Genomic DNA, 16,436 nt, shown 5'->3' with positions numbered 1-16,436 from the left:
CGACACACGACAGTGCAGAGTCGCTGAGCAGAAACTGATAGCCAAGTTCTGCACACGAGGACGGCCTAAACCGGGATGTTGGGTTTATGTCACATTATCAGTTACCCCCACAGCTTTCCCCCTGGTCTTGCAGAATCTCACTCGCTGTTCTGTCTGGAGACAATACACATCTCTTTAACCTGTGTTGAATGCTCCCTCCACCCACATTGTCTGTACCTTTAAGACCTGGCTGGCTGTAGAGATTCGCATTCTAATTAGTATTCTGTAACTTGATTTCTGTGTCTGTGCACTGTTTGAGAGCAGATATCCACTCCATCTGACGAAGGAGCAGTGCTCCGAAAGCTTATGGTATTTGCTACCAAATAAACCTGTTGGACTTTAACCTGGTGTTGTAAGACTTCTTACTGTGCTTTCCCCAGTCCAACGCCGGCATCTCCACATCATGACCACCCCTGTAGCCAGTGAGGATACAAAGATTTCTCTCAAGGCCCCAACAATTTCCTCCCTTGCCTCTCTCAGTATTCTGGGGTATATCCCATCAGGCCCTGGAGATTTGCCTACCTTGATGTTTCTCAAGAACCCCAATACCTCCTCCTTTTTGTTCTCAACATGACTCAAACTATCTATACATCCTTTCCCAGACTCATCATCCACCAAGTCCTTCTCTTTGGTGAATACTGACGCAAAGTACTCATTTAATACCTCGCCCATTTCCTCTGGCTCCACGCATAGATTGCCTCCCTTGTCCTTGAGTGGGCCAACCCTCTCCCTGGCTACCCTCTTGCTCTTTATATATATATAAAAAGCCTTGGGATTTCCCTTAATCCTGCTGGCCAATGCTTTTTCAAGGCCCCTTTTAGCCCTTCTTACTCCTTGCTTAAGTTTCTTTCTACTTTCCTTGTATTCCACACTTGCTTCATGCGTTCCCAGCCTCCTTGCTTTGACAAATGCTTCCTTTTTCTCTCTGATTAGGCTCACAATATCTCTCGTTATCCAAGGTTCCCAAAACTTGCCATACTTTTCCTTCATCCTTACAGGAATGTGAAAATGAAAAACTATCTGACAATGAAACTTTGCAGGAATTTAATAAGAGATAAAAAAAGAGTAATTTTAGTAGTATTGCAAAACGTGATTGAGACATAACTTTGTGGCTGGTATAAATAAGATTGATTATACTGAAATTGACCTCAACAAATTGGCAAGAAGGGTTTAGCAGTTGTATTGTAAGAATATAGTTATCTTGAGGGCAATTCATCAAAAGTAGAAACAACCCAGTAAACTACATTGGCAAAACTATATTTAGAATAGTTTTAAACACTGAGGACAAAGATTTATCGTCCCTTTTTCAGATGCCGGATCGCAACACGTGATTTGGTGCTCAGCTGAACACTACAATCAAACCAGTGAGGAGGCCTCCTCACTGGTTTGATTGTAGTGTTCAGCTGAGCACCAAATCCACTACTGGCTGGCTAACACAATACACGGCTAGCACGCATTCTAGCTAAACTACACCTCTTACAGGGGCGTTGCACTTAATACAGGGAAACTGCTGCTGTGCCACTGTCACTTACTCTCACATGGAATGATTCATTCTAGCATAGTGAGACAGCAAACCTGATGGCCACTGATAGTGTTTTCCTCATCCTTGTGCAAGGTTGCAGGTCCTGTTGAAGGAAGTGGTACAGTTCAGTGACCACCTCCTTCGTGAATCTCAGGTTCTCAGACAATGTTCTTGGGTGAGACCAAGTTCAAAAGAGGTGCTCACTGAAAACCTTTAGTGGGTAGAGTTTTTTTGTGGAGAATCCATCTTCTGTACAGAGGTCCCCTCTCTGCAAACTCTGCTTCATTTGTCTGTCATGTTGCAACCACAGCTCCCATACCTTTCGCAGTCTTTGTGTGGAAATGTCATCAAATCTTCTGCCCTTCCTGACTGGATGCAGTAACACTACTGCCAAATCTGAGAACACCTCCACAAACTTTTCAATTGCAGAAGTCAAAAACACCTCACTTGCAAGTTAGAGGCTTGTCTTTTAAACAGTGTTTGTGGGTGAGTTCCTCCTGCAGCTGAAAGCATGTTTAACTTAGACACATTTGATCCATGTTTCAAAGAGTTGCTTCAGATCAGCTGGAGTGGCTATTTGATGACACAATTTGTTGACATTGGGAGATCCTGGTGCACTCGCAGCACACTCACTCGGATCCTTCACAGCATGGGGTATTGCATAGGATGTACTGGACCAATTCGATCTCCCACTCCACCTGACGAAGGAGCAGCACGCTCCGAAAGCTAGTGGCGTTTGCTATCAAATAAACCTGTTGGACTTTAACCTGGTGTTGTTAGACTTCTTACTGGACCAATTGGCCAGAGTAGAGTGGCATTTTGTGACTTTGGAACTTCCACAGTGCTAGCATCAGTGGTTTGATGGAGCCCAATCTTACAGCCCGACACTGAATGGACAGTAATGCATGCAGAGAGTTCAGAGACTGAAAACATGGTTCCATAATTAAAGGCTCTAAGTTGGGAAACTTGTTTTCATTGAAGTAAACAAAGTTGGGATGGAAAATGATTCATGCATTTAAAATATTATGGTCGCAGATACTCCTAATGGATGCAGTTATTAGACATAAACAATAATTAGAGACTGTTAAATACTTGACAGCACAATTTCTAATATTTTGAGGGTACATCGCCTATGTAGTGTGCTGAAAATAGCAAACTCTGCTACAATGTTGAAAGACATTCAATTAAGTGCAAATCAGTATATCCCTTGTAATATCATTGTTGGACATAGTAGAGTTCCTGACTGTAATTGTATCATGTTGTCTTCCCTCCCAGATAGTACTTTGCACTGGACATTTACTCCATCCAATTGTTCTTCTACAGTTTCTGTTAAATAAACATACTGCATACCTCATGATCAATACAACAAAGAGCAACAGGACGACTACAAAATAGTTAATTCAAAAGCAAATCTATGGTTATTCCCAAGGTAATTAAATTGAATAAAGATACCAAGATGGATGATAAATTCACATGCGATGAAACCTATCGATGACAACTACTGAAATTATTTTAGATGGTCATGCTAGCAAATTAATCCTTTGAAACAAATCAGACTTTGAATATATTATATTAGATAGCTACTATGGAAAATTTTAACACATTTTTACTGTAAACACTCACGTGGACAAAAGCCAACTGTAATGCAGTGTCTTTCTCCTGGTTTCAGACTTCCTTCGAAGTTAAAGATTCTGAAAGTGCCTTCTTCAAGGGCTGAGTTTTCTTGACTATTCAAATCCAACATCCACTTTATCTCCTTGTTGCAAGTGTTCTTTATCTCAACTTTCTACAAAATGTTAAAAATATCATGTTTCTAAACAAACAAAAGCGTGTGCCACTTCATGATGATGAAAGTGAAAAATAAGTGAGAAGATATTCATAATAATCATGATATACATTACCTTTATAAATGGATCTGCTGCAATAGTACCCAAATCATTGTAACCTGGTAGAAGAGAGAATTCTACTTTGGTAGTTGAGACTTCAAGTGGTGGACTTAGTGCTGAAAGATAAAAGTTAATTGTATCAGTTAATCACCCATTTTGCTGCAAAACAAGAAAAATCAATTTAGCATTTTAATGAATGCAAAGTGAAATGTAAAGAATGAATATTTATTCATTTATCAGTGTCACAAGTAGGCTTACATTAACACTGCAATGAAGTTACTCAATGCAATGAAAATCCCCTCATTGCCACACTCCGGCATCTGTTATATATATAATATATATATATGTATATATATAAATAAAAAGAAATTAAAAAGCCAAATAAATAACTTATTAAATCAATTAAATATATACAAAGTATGGATCAGGAAAATTCCAGATTTGATTCTCAGTATATGAATAGTTTCAAGCTGAAATACAGCTAATTGGGATAGATATTAAAATAGCACAAATTTTCAGAATATCTAACCTTTTCACCTGGAATTGACCAAAGTGAGGAATGGCAGTGTTGGGGAAACATGTTGAAATTCAAGCCTACTTTTTATATTAATCATTTAATTTTACTTTGAACAAATACACCTTTTACATACACATTTACAATTACTGTATAGCTTGTCACATGGTGTTTATACACTTTGAAACTGACAGAATGTTACTACGTTGGTGTAGGAGGATAGTCAATGCATTGTGCAGACATAGGAAGTAGTGAATTATTTGGTGCTGAGGATAAATTGCCCAAGAGGAAGTCCAGAATAGTTTTTGGTCAGAAAGCCCTCCCTTGAACCAACCCAAGAAGGATCCTTCCGTTTTGCAACGAATCCAAGCCCCCTGCATACCTATTCTGATTAGATAACAGAAAGCCATTCTCAAATATGTGACTTCATAGCAAGCAATAGAAAGCAGTTGAAGCCATCACTCGCGTTGCTCTTTCCCTTCAGGTATTGTACAAGGTACTACTAAACATCCTGTCAAGGGTCATTAGTGGATTGAAATTTGAAACTCCAAATTGAAGACCGAACACACAATCAACATGAGGCCACTCATGCTTGAGTAAATCACCTTTGCCTTTCTCTTTACATCAAATTTTGATGTTGTGTTTTCAAGATACCCACTGGAAAGTCAACCTAGTACTCTTATTGGCAGCCGATTCGTAAACATTGCAATCCCAAGTGAGGGAGCATTCATGAGACATCTCACTGTTAAACCTTGTGTTTTTTTTGGCACTGACATGAGGATAAGTACTGGTGTTATCATGCAAATGGTTATTTGTGTTCTTTCTGGGGGCTTAAAGTTTGATTCAATGGAGAATATGGACTCCCAAAATGAGACTGCGAAAGGACAGAAACATCCTGTAAAAATCCTGAACAAACTAAGACACCAAAAAAAAGAGACTTTGTTTGATGTTTTGAAATTGTTCTGACTCTCTAAACCTTTTACTTTGGTATCACAAGAGAGGTTAATTAGTGCTATGGGGAAGGTTTAAACTAATTAGCAGGGGGGAGGGAAACAGAATATATAGCCTCAGAGAGGAGAAACAAGATGTCTGGGAGAGACAAATAGCATTAAAATAAAGACCAGCCCAGAAACAGGGGGGAAATCAGATAGGAGAGGAATACAAATCAGGTTAAGGGGAACTTGGGTTGCATGTGCATAAATCCCAGAGCATGCCAAATAAGGCTGACATTTACAGTAGTAAGTTATTACTTATTAAGTAATAACTTACTAAGTAATAACTAAGTAAGGGGCGGCACGGTAGCACAGTGGTTAGCACTGCTGCTTCACAGCTCCAGGGACCTGGGTTCAATTCTGGCCTCGGGTCACTGTCTGTATGGAGTTTGCACATTCTCCTCGTGTCTGCGTGGGTTTCCTCTGGGTGCTCCGGTTTCCTCCCACATTCCAAAGATGTGCGGGTTAGGTTGATTGGCCATGCTAAAATTGCCCCTTAGTGTCCTGAGATGTGTAGGTTAGAGGGATTAGTGGTAAAATATGTAGGGATATGGGGGTAGGGCCTGGGTGGGATTGTGGTCGGTGCAGACTCGATGGGCTGAATGGCCTCTTTCTGTACTATAGGGTTTCTATTTTTAAAAATCATCATGTGGAGTTATACAATTACTGTAATAGAGACCTAGCTCAAACAAGGGCAAGAATGGAAGCTTAACATTGTTGAAGACTACTTGAAGCACAGATGGTCGCAAAAGCACAAAATGTACTCTGGGTAGGGGACTTCAATGTCCCTCAATAGGAGTGGCTCAATAGTCCCTCTACTGGCCAAGCTGACTGCATTCTGAAGAACATATTCAACCAGTTAGCATTTGCGGCAGGTGGTGTGAGAAACAACTTGAGGGAAAAACCTGAAATCCCAGAACCAATGGATCAGAAAGCTTTGCCATCTGGCCACATACTGTTATGAATAGTAGTGGGCAATTAAACAATCAACAGGAAAAGGAGGCAACATGATTATCCCTATCCTCAATGATGATGCAACTTGTGAGTGCAAAAGGCAAGGCTGAAGTGTTTGCAACCCATCTTCAGCCAGAAGCGTTAAAGCCACTGTTCACATCTGAAGCTATTCTTTTCCTTAATCCGGGTTTATTCACAAATCCATAGTACATAGGTACAGACTCCTTTGCCCCTCCCCAACACCCAGTGTTAACTGGTTTTTGTACGTTTGGAATAATTTCCTAATCTTTTTCCAATCGATGGCAGCTGCTATCAATTACAAACTAAATATAATACTCCATGTAGCATAATTATAACATTAACAAGAAGCGCTGGGTGGATAATCATTCTCAGCTTTCTTAGGAGGTCACTGTCATTACAAATATTAGACTTCAGCCAATCTAATTCACTTCACATGATATCAAATCCAGATGAGTTTACAGGATATAGCTAAGACAATGGGCTTGACAACATCCTGTGCAGTGCTGAAGACTTGGGCTTCAGAACTATACCTCTAGTTAAACTATTTCAATGCAACTACGACATTGCATTTGCCCAACAAAATGGAAAATCACCCAGCCATGTCCTGATGACAAAAAGCAGGACAGATCCAATCTGGCTGATTATTGCCCATTAGGCTATTCTCAACCATAAGCAAAGTGATGGAAGTTGGTGACAACAGTGCCATCAAGTTGCACATACGTTTGGAATAATTTCCAATAATAATCCAATAATAATCCGGGATAGTTAGCACGGATTCGTGAAGGGCAAGTCGTGCCTCACAAATTTGATAGAATTTTTTGAGGAGGTAACTAAGTGTGTTGATGAAGGTAGGGCAGTTGATGTCATATACATGGATTTTAGTAAGGCATTTGATAAGGTCCCCCATGGTCGGCTTATGATGAAAGTGAGGAGGTGTGGGATAGAGGGAAAGTTGGCTGATTGGATAGGTAACTGGCTGTCTGATTGAAGACAGAGGGTGGTGGTAGATGGAAAATTTTCGGATTGGAGGCAGGTTGCTAGCAGAGTGCCACAGGGATCAGTGCTTGGTCCTCTGCTCTTTGTGATTTTTATTAATGACTTAGAGGAGGGGGCTGAAGGGTGGATCAGTAAATTTGCTGATGACACAAAAGATTGGTGGAGTAGTGGATGAGGTGGAGGGCTGTTGTAGGCTGCAAAGAGACATAGATAGGATGCAAAGCTGGGCTGAAAAATGGCAAATGGAGTTTAACCCTGATAAATGTGAGGTGATTCATTTTGGTAGGACAAATTTAAATGTGGATTACAGGGTCAAAGGTAGGGTTCTGAAGACTGTGGAGGAACAGAGAGATCTTGGGGTCCATATCCACAGATCTCTAAAAGTTGCCACTCAAGTGGATAGAGCTGTGAAGAAGGCCTATAGTGTGTTAGCTTTTATTAACAGGGGGTTGGAGTTTAAGAGCCGTGGGGTTATGCTGCAACTGTACAGGACCTTGGCGAGACCACATTTGGAATATTGTGTGCAGTTCTGGTCACCTCACTATAAGAAGGATGTGGAAGTGCTGAAAAGAGTGCAGAGGAGATTTACCAGGATGCTGCCTGGTTTGGAGGGTAGGTCTTATGAGGAAAGGTTGAGGGAGCTAGGGCTGTTCTCTCTGGAGCGGAGGAGGCTGAGGGGAGACTTAATAGAGGTTTATAAAATGATGAAGGGGATAGATAGAGTGAACGTTCAAAGACTATTTCCTCACGTGGATGGAGCTATTACAAGGGGGCATTACTATAGGGTTCGTGGTGGGAGATATAGGAAGGATATCAGAGGTAGGTTCTTTACGCAGAGAGTGGTTGGGGTGTGGAATGGACTGCCTGCAGTGATAGTGGAGTCAGACACTTTAGGAACATTTAAGCGGTTATTGGATAGGCACATGGAGCACACCAGGATGATAGGGAGTGGGATAGTTTGATCTTGGTTTCAGATAAAGTTCGGCACAACATCGTGGGCCCAAGGGCCTGTTCTGTGCTGTACTGTTCTATGTTCTATGTTCTATACTCAGCAATAACATGCTTGCTCAATTTGGGTTCCATCGGGGCTACAACCCCAAAATATTTGATTAGTTTTTTTGCAAAAAAGTTCTTTATTGATAAAACATTCAAAAGAACATTGTAAACATTTCAAAATGGCCAAAATAATAGAACATAGAACATAGAAAGTCACAGCACAAACAGGCCCTTCGGCCCACAAGTTGCGCCGATCACATCCCCACCTCTAGGCCTATCTATAGCCCTCAATCCCATTAAATCCCATGTACTCATCCAGAAGTCTCTTAAAAGACCCCAACGAGTTTGCCTCCACCACCACCGACGTCAGCCGATTCCACTCACCCACCACCCTCTGAGTGAAAAACTTACCCCTGACATCCCCCCTGTACCTACCCCCCAGCACCTTAAACCTGTGTCCTCTCGTAGCAACCATTTCAGCCCTTGGAAATAGCCTCTGAGAGTCCACCCTATCCAGACCCCTCAACATCTTGTAAACCTCTATCAGGTCACCTCTCATCCTTCGTCTCTCCAGGGAGAAGAGACCAAGCTCCCTCAACCTATCCTCATAAGGCATGCCCCCCAATCCAGGCAACATCCTTGTAAATCTCCTCTGCACCCTTTCAATGGCTTCAACATCTTTCCTGTAATGAGGTGACCAGAACTGCGCGCAGTACTCCAAGTGGGGTCTAACCAGGGTCCTATAAAGCTGCAGCATTATCTCCCGACTCCTAAACTCAATCCCTCGATTAATGAAGGCTAGTACGCCATACGCCTTCTTGACCGCATCCTCCACCTGCGAGGCCGATTTAAGAGTCCTATGGACCCGGACCCCAAGGTCCTTCTGATCCTCTACACTGCTAAGAATGGTACCCTTCATTTTATACTGCTGCTCCATCCCATTGGATCTGCCAAAATGGATCACTACACACTTATCCGGGTTGAAGTCCATCTGCCACTTCTCCGCCCAGTCTTGCATTCTATCTATGTCTCGCTGCAACTTCTGACATCCCTCCAAACTATCCACAACACCACCTACCTATAATATTCACGTTTTCTACATTCATCATGTTGCATTCTGAAGAGCTTAAACACAGGCAAAGAAATGTGAGCAGACATTTCAAAATGGTCATTACAAATGCTGCAAGGGTATTCAAGTTGTCCACATACATCAGGTTGCACTCAGAGGTGCTTCCATACAATTGTGATAATACTTACTGTAGATATTCAATATGAGTCATTCAGCCCAAAGGGGTTAAATACAGTTCCACTCCCCTCAGTTCACCATGGCTGAAAGGTTTAAGATAGTGACCTTCCCTCATTATACCTCTGCAGCGGCTGCCTCAAGCTTTACTGTATCCTTCAGTACATAGGCCTAAGCTTTGGAATGTGTCAGTTTGCAACACTCAGTTAGGGACAACTCCTTGTACTGAAAGACCAACAGGTTTTGGGCAGATCAAAGAGCACCTTTCATTGAGTTGATGATCCTCCAGCAACAGCTGATGTTTGCCTCTGTGCGTCCCTGGCAACAGCCCGTAGGGCACAGAGTCCTGCATCACGGAGCTGCTCAGGATGAACCTTGACAAAAACCACCCAATCTTCCTCAAAACACAAGTTTATTCCAGAGGTGAAGTCAGATTGACTGTCCTTGACATCAAGGCAGCTTTTTGACTGAGGGTGGCATCAAAGAGATGGCTGGAATCATAATAATACAAAGGAAGATGGTTGTGTTTGCTGGAGCTCAACTATGTTAGTCCCGGAATATCACTGCAGGAGTTCCCCAGGGCTCAGTGTCCTCGGTCCAACCATCATCAGTTTCTTTATCAATGACATTCTCTTTATAGAAACATTGGCTAATAATAGCACAGCGTTCAATTCCATTTGCTCAGATACTTAATTAGTTCATTGCAATAAACAGCAAGACCTGAATAGCATTCAGGCTTGTGCTGATTAAGTGGCGAGAGAGATTAGCTCCATGTAAGTGCCAGGCAATAACAAGCTCCAACAAGATAATCCCACACCTCTCATAACATCCAAAACCTTTATCATCAGTGAGTCCTCTACCATCAGTATGTTGGGGTTACTACTGGCCAGATATTTAACCAAATCAGCCCCTTGTGGAAAAAAAACCTAAAGAGCCGTTTAGAGGCCAGGAATTCTGAGGCAAATTATTTTCCCCCTGGTTCCCAAACATTGTGCATCATCTACAAGACACGTAAGTCAGGAGTGTGATGGAATGCTCACCACTTGCCTTGATCAGTGCAGCTTAAACAACACTCAAGCTCAATACCATCCAGGACAAAGTAGTCTGCTTGATTGACACCCCATCCATTCACTCCCTCCACAACTGTATACCATGGTGGCTGCTCTGCAGTGTGACTACACTGTATACCATCTACAAAATGCATTGTAGCAGCTTTCCAAGGCCTCTTCAATGGTCCTTCTGAAATCCATTACCTTTACTACTGAGAAGGACATGAGCAGCAGGCACATGGGAGCACCACCCCTTTCAAGTCACACACCATTCTCATGCAGAAATATACCACCGTTCATTCATTGTAATTGAATTAAAATCCTAACAGTGCTGTGGGTGTTTCTTGGCAACATGGACTATAATAGATATAAAAGGCTGTTCACCACCACCTTCTCAAGGGCAACTGAGAAGAGGCAACAAATGTTGGTGATACCCACATCCCTCAATTTATTTTTCTTTGGCACTAGATCCAAAACCCAGGACCTCAACCACCGATAAGGAAAGCAGCAGCAGCAGCAACAGGTATCTTAGAACACTCTCAGCTGCAAGCTCCTCTCAAAGTCACAAGCCATCCTGACTTGAGCATATATTCTTGTTCCTTCATCATTGTCTGGTCAAATTCCTAGAACTTCCAGTCCAACTGCTTATGGAAGCACCTCAAAGACTGATGAAAAAGGTCCACCACCGCCTTCTCAAGGAGCACCAAGGATGGGAAATAAACAGTGAGAGTATCTGCACAAGACTTCTCAACATTGACTTAACAAGATAATTTGATCAAGGGAATGCAAGGCAGCTAATGATTGTAGTAATATTATAATGTATTTTAATTACAGGGATCAATGTAATATACTCTGTGTAAAAGACATAAGACACACATGCAAGAAAATCTTTGATTTTGTATGCTAATGCTAAAGCACGAGAAAGAAAGTATCACATCAATAGATAGGTGGTTGTATTGAGAATTTTTGTTGTAATAGGTTGGATAATAAATGGATCTGAAGTTGATTTGCAGAATACAAAGGATTCCAAACAATAGGTGCAATTACAAGAGAGGGACTGTAGAAATGCAAATGAGGATCTATGGGTATAACTGCAGGAGAAGAGAAGTGTATTGATTATCAGGAGGAAGCTAAAATGGTTTTGTGATTAGAGTGTTGTTTCAAATGGATTTTTGTCATTCATTATAGCCTCTGGCAATAAGAACAAGAAAGGGAACTCGGTGACCAAATTAGAAGAGCAGTTGTTTTGCTATCATGCAGAGTTTTAAGGATCCATTCTTTAAAAAGGTTGATATGGAGCAGTCAATTGCAAGGATTGCTTCCATATTTAATATGGTGGAAACAGTATATGAGCCAGCAGTAGACATGTAGTCCAAAGATCTGTGGATTAGGTTGATTGGCCAGGTTAAAAATTGTCCCTGAGATGTGTAGTTAGAGGGATTAGCGGGTAAATATGTGGGGTTAGGGCCTGGGTGGGATTGTGGTCGGTGCAGACTCGATGGGCCGAATGGCCTCCTTCTGCACTGTAGGGTTTCTATGTTTCTAAGTTCAAAACGCAGTGAAGTTGTGAAGTTCTTCCCATGGATTGGAGGGAAACTGATGTAATCGTGATATTGAAAAAAAAAGTAAATTAAGTCCTGGTAATTATATGCCCCTGAATTTGACTACAGTTTTAGGAAAGTTGCTGGGGAGCATTTGATTTCTTAATAATTAGGCTTCACATTGGACTGGATGAGGCAGACATGAAGGCCTAATGGATTTTTCACACCCTTCTTTTTGTATGCAAATACATGAACTCATTTTGACATGACAAATCCTATCCTATGTGGCAATCCAGGATAATTTTCCACCACAGTCCTTGAAAGCCGATGAAGGACATCGTAATACAGCACAAGTTTCAAATACCATGCGGTATCATCTGGAGAAACTCATAGTTGAAATTTATTTTACAAGTATGCTTGTATTGCCATTTTTTCCTATCAAACTTACCGGTAGCTTGCACTCTGCGAGATGGAGTAGCAGGGGACAGTATCTCAGATGAATCTATTGACATTTCATCATAAGGATCTGATGGTATGGAACTTGGTGAAGGAGATGGTGGTGTCCCACCATTCATAATGACCGGCAGATTAAAATCATATGATGCCACCTAAGAGAAAAAATAATCATTATTAGATATTTCTTAAAACGTTCTAGAAAAATCAGCATGGCATTTCAGGGAGGACACTGTGGCGCAGTGGTTAGCACTGCTGCCTCACACCGCCAGAGACCCAAGTTCGATTCCCGGCTTGGGTCACTGTCTGTGTGGAGTCTCCACGTTCTCCCCATTTCTGGGTGGGTTTCCTTCGAGTGCTCTGGTTTCTGCCCACAGTCTGAAAGACATGCTGGTTAGGTGCATTGGCCATGCTAAATTCTCCCTCAGTGTACCCGAACAAGCGCCAGAGTGTGGCGACTAGGGGATTTTCACAATAACTTCATTACAGTGTTAATTAAGCCTACTTGTGACAAAAATAAATAAACTTCAAACAAACAGCAGAAGGTACCCAGACTGTACTGGATACCGCACCAGTTTTGCCAAATTAAAGTACACTGAAATATTTGACAAAACACAAAGTAAAATTTCCTATTTATCAGCACAATCAAATTTGTGACTAGACCAGAATCAAAGAGGCCTGAAGGTACTGGGGGGGTTGTGCAAAAGACAAGAAAAAAATCTCTTCAGAGTGATGCTGGTAGGAAGTGGGACACTTTCCCCTCTGTACTCTCCTGTAATTGAGTATTGGTCACTGCTGTGTTCAATTAATTCATTACTACAGCAAAGTAAGATACACCTGTTTGACTTCAGTTGATGTTGAACTTAAACAAAAATAAACCACATTTGAAGAATTACAGGAGAAGCAAAAATGGGCCAATGGCTTTAATGGGTGACACAGTGGTCAGCACTGCTGCCACACAGGTGCTAGGGATTCCTGGCTTGGGTCACTGTCTGTGCGGAGTCTGCATGTTTTCCCCATGTCTGCGTGGGTTTCCTCCGGACACTCCAGTTCCCTCCCACAGTCCAAAAGGTGTGCTGGTTAGGTGCATTGGCCATGCTAAATTCTCCCTCAGTGTACCCGAACAGGTGCCGGAGTGTGGCGACTGAGGGATTTTCACTGTAACTTCATTGCAGTGTTAATGTAAGCCTACTTGTAACACTAATAAATAAACTTAAACTTAATTGACAGTTGGTTTCCAGCCCAGCAGAATCCCGGCCAATTGGGGGACTACGTGCAAAATTTCCACAAAAAAAATCAAACCAACAAATCCATTTCTAAATAGATGCTGAAATATGCGGGGAAAAAAGAGAAAATTGCAGCATGAAGTTTTAGTTAAGCTTTTGGTTGTTCATGCCTATGATATATTGTCTTAAAAAAAGCAAAATATATCAATGTTTTGGGAATCCTTTGTGCGGTTTACCAAGAATATTTGGTAACATTGAAACAGGTAAATGTTAGACCCATTTTAATCCATAACTAGTAAAATACATTTTTTTAACATTATTTGGTATAACAATCTCTGATCGAAATATCAACTTGTGTGGCTGTGGGCCATCCAGCTGGACATCATGGAGTCTCACTGAGCACATCATGGCACAGAAATCTGATGGTGCCGCACAAAGCCTCCAATATGCTGGTCAGAATGTGTAGGAATTACAAGATGGAAGTGTGTGCTCATCATGCCAATATAGGTAAGAAAATGGAAACCAGCACTAGGCCTTTTGTATATATGCTGGCAGTAGCCAGTTACTGCTCACCTATACATAAGGATGGCAGTACTACTCCCCTGTTCTTCCTTGAAAAATTCCACTGGAAACTACTGTGTGCAGCTAAGAAGATAGATGGGGCCTCAGTTCAACATTTCTGCTGAAAGAAGATGTCTACAAAAATGCAGTATGTCCTCGGTATAACAGTAAAGTGCTAATCTAGGTTTTGTCTTTAAATTTCTGAATTGGGGTTTGGACTACAACCACCTAACTTAAAATGAAGAGTTTTACCACTGACACAAGGCTGCCAATATGCGTTGAACATCTGTGTGAGAAATGAATGGAAGGCATTTATTATGTTGTCATTAATCGTCTTTTAAAGCCTTTGAGATTTTGGTCTGTGATATTAGTGTACCTTTAAGAGATGATTTTTTAAAAATCATGTTCTCTGCAGCTCTCAGTGTTGCCGACTTGTCTATAGAAGCCCTTTAATTGCTCCTTCAGTGGTTTAAGTGGGCTTTGTTTATTTTTACTCTGGGCTGTTTTATGACCTTGCATTGTTATGAGGAAGGTCTTGTGTTCTGGACAGTTTTTTTCTTCCTAGTGAATTTAAGGTTTCATTTTCTGCAGAGTTAGTCTTAGAAGGGACATCAGACTGAAAGCAATCTCTCTCTCTCTCTCCCCCCCTGGTTTTGGAAGTTCTGCTGGTTAGCTGAAAGCAAGACTTCTTGCTTTCCTGGAGTAGAGAATCTGCTGTTGGTGGCTTGGCCAGAGTCTCTCCTTGGTGTTCTGGGAAGCTGTTCTGACTTCAAACTGTTCTGAGTGTATCCAGAGGGCTGCTAGCAGTTACAAGGTTAAGCAGTCAGGATTTTCAATTCTCTAACCAAAGGACTCAATTCCAGTACTACGTGAGCATTAGTCTTTGCTGTGTTAAATCTGTGGAAGGGTTTTGTGTAAGGGATTTTTTTATTGGAACATCTTAGATATATTTGTTAATGATTATACATTCTTGTGGTTGTTTTGTTTTTGTTTGTAATTGATAAAAGTTAATTGCTAATTTTCTTCCCGTACATGTGAACTCTATTCTTAAATAAACTTTGTTTGATAAAAGCTCCCTCGTGGGTCATTTGAATCATATCTGAAGCGATACATATCATGTGTATCCCAGCTAAATTCAAGATGCAAAACTTATGATCCAGGTGGGTTCCATAAAACACGTTGGAGTTTCTGACCTGAACCATAACAGGTCAGCAAAGTGGTTCAGCAGCAGCTTCTGAGTCTGTATGGTCAGAATGCAATTGGTATAGAAGCAGTCTGAATGATTCTGCAATGCAAGATTCAGGGAGTGAAGAGAAGGATAAAACCAGGCCCATTATGAAGAGAAGCCCTGCATAAGTTCCCAGAGCAGGGCTAAGAACTGAGCAGAACCAGTGAGCCATGAGCTGATCCCGGACTTCTAGGGGTGGATGGCACTGATGTGACCCTCCTTCCTCTTTTGCTCCCTTCCTCATCTGATGATGACTGCTACAGCTCCTCTTCCTCCTCTATATACAGGAATCTTTGAAATGCAATATTGTGTAATATGCAATAGACCACGATAATGTGTGACACTTTATTGGAAACATATTGCAGGGAGTCCATATTTGAATCTGTGCATCAAAAGATCATTTGTTGATTCTAGAAATATCCTGATGGCTTTAATTGTAACTGTGCTGCTCTAGAGTGGTAGGATTGCACAGAGATGTTAATCACCTTGGTCTGTGGGTGGTATTCCTTGCATCCATCAGCCAGCCTGCCATATTAATTCCCAAGTCAAAAACTGATGGATACTGGGTTGTTAGAAGAACTAAAGAATCATGTTAGCTCCCTAGGTATCTTTCACAGCCCTGCATGATACTAACTGTTCCTGTCACTGTTTGAATTCATCAGTTATACATTGATAGTCTAGTATCCTTTTCTGTTGATGAACGTCGCTAATTCTTGCCCTAATAGGACGATCAGAAAACAAGAAATAAGAGCAACAGTAGACCTCACAGCCCCACAAGCCTGCTCCACAATGGCTGTTGGCCACCTGTATAGGTTAAACATGTTCTGCACACAATGGAAGCCAGCAATTGACAAGCTCCATAGCGTTGGCTGCTCAGATCAGTAGGAAAGGTGATATTCAGGTTTGCCCAGGAAAATAGGTAACTGGCTACGTCATTTTTAAGATTGTGAGGGCTCCCTGTTAACTAAAAGGATCCAGTCACATAAGAATGCAGCTCTGTGGTAAATTTGAGGGTCACTGACAAGGCACCACCCACTCCAGCAGCTAACAAGTCCAGTTGCAGGGTGGGATGGTGAGGCAGAGGGTACAGGTTGCAGAACTCTGTCAGGAGAAGTACGGTCTCTTCCTGCAGTGGTCCTCAGTTAGATTCAGGAAGCTTAGTCTTCACCTATAGACCCACAATGCTAGATATGGTTTCCTGCGTGCAGCCCCTTT

General features: G+C 41.7%; 1 protein-coding gene across 1 annotated transcript in view; it reads right to left on the bottom strand.

Moving 5' to 3' along the window:
- Positions 1-3,226: 3,226 nt before the first annotated feature.
- The window catches only part of LOC144506052 (cilia and flagella-associated protein 47-like), a 106,510-nt gene continuing 93,300 nt past the window's right edge, over positions 3,227-16,436 (bottom strand). The window contains 4 exon segments of the mRNA XM_078231871.1: positions 3,227-3,231; positions 3,290-3,347; positions 3,463-3,563; positions 12,202-12,361. Of these exon segments, the coding sequence (XP_078087997.1) occupies positions 3,227-3,231; positions 3,290-3,347; positions 3,463-3,563; positions 12,202-12,361 (324 nt within the window).

The sequence above is a fragment of the Mustelus asterias genome, chromosome 17 (genome assembly GCF_964213995.1).
Source record: "Mustelus asterias chromosome 17, sMusAst1.hap1.1, whole genome shotgun sequence".
Taxonomy (NCBI): domain Eukaryota; kingdom Metazoa; phylum Chordata; class Chondrichthyes; order Carcharhiniformes; family Triakidae; genus Mustelus; species Mustelus asterias.
The sequence above is the reverse complement of the archived record's forward strand: the minus strand, read 5'-3'. Positions and strand labels throughout refer to the sequence as shown.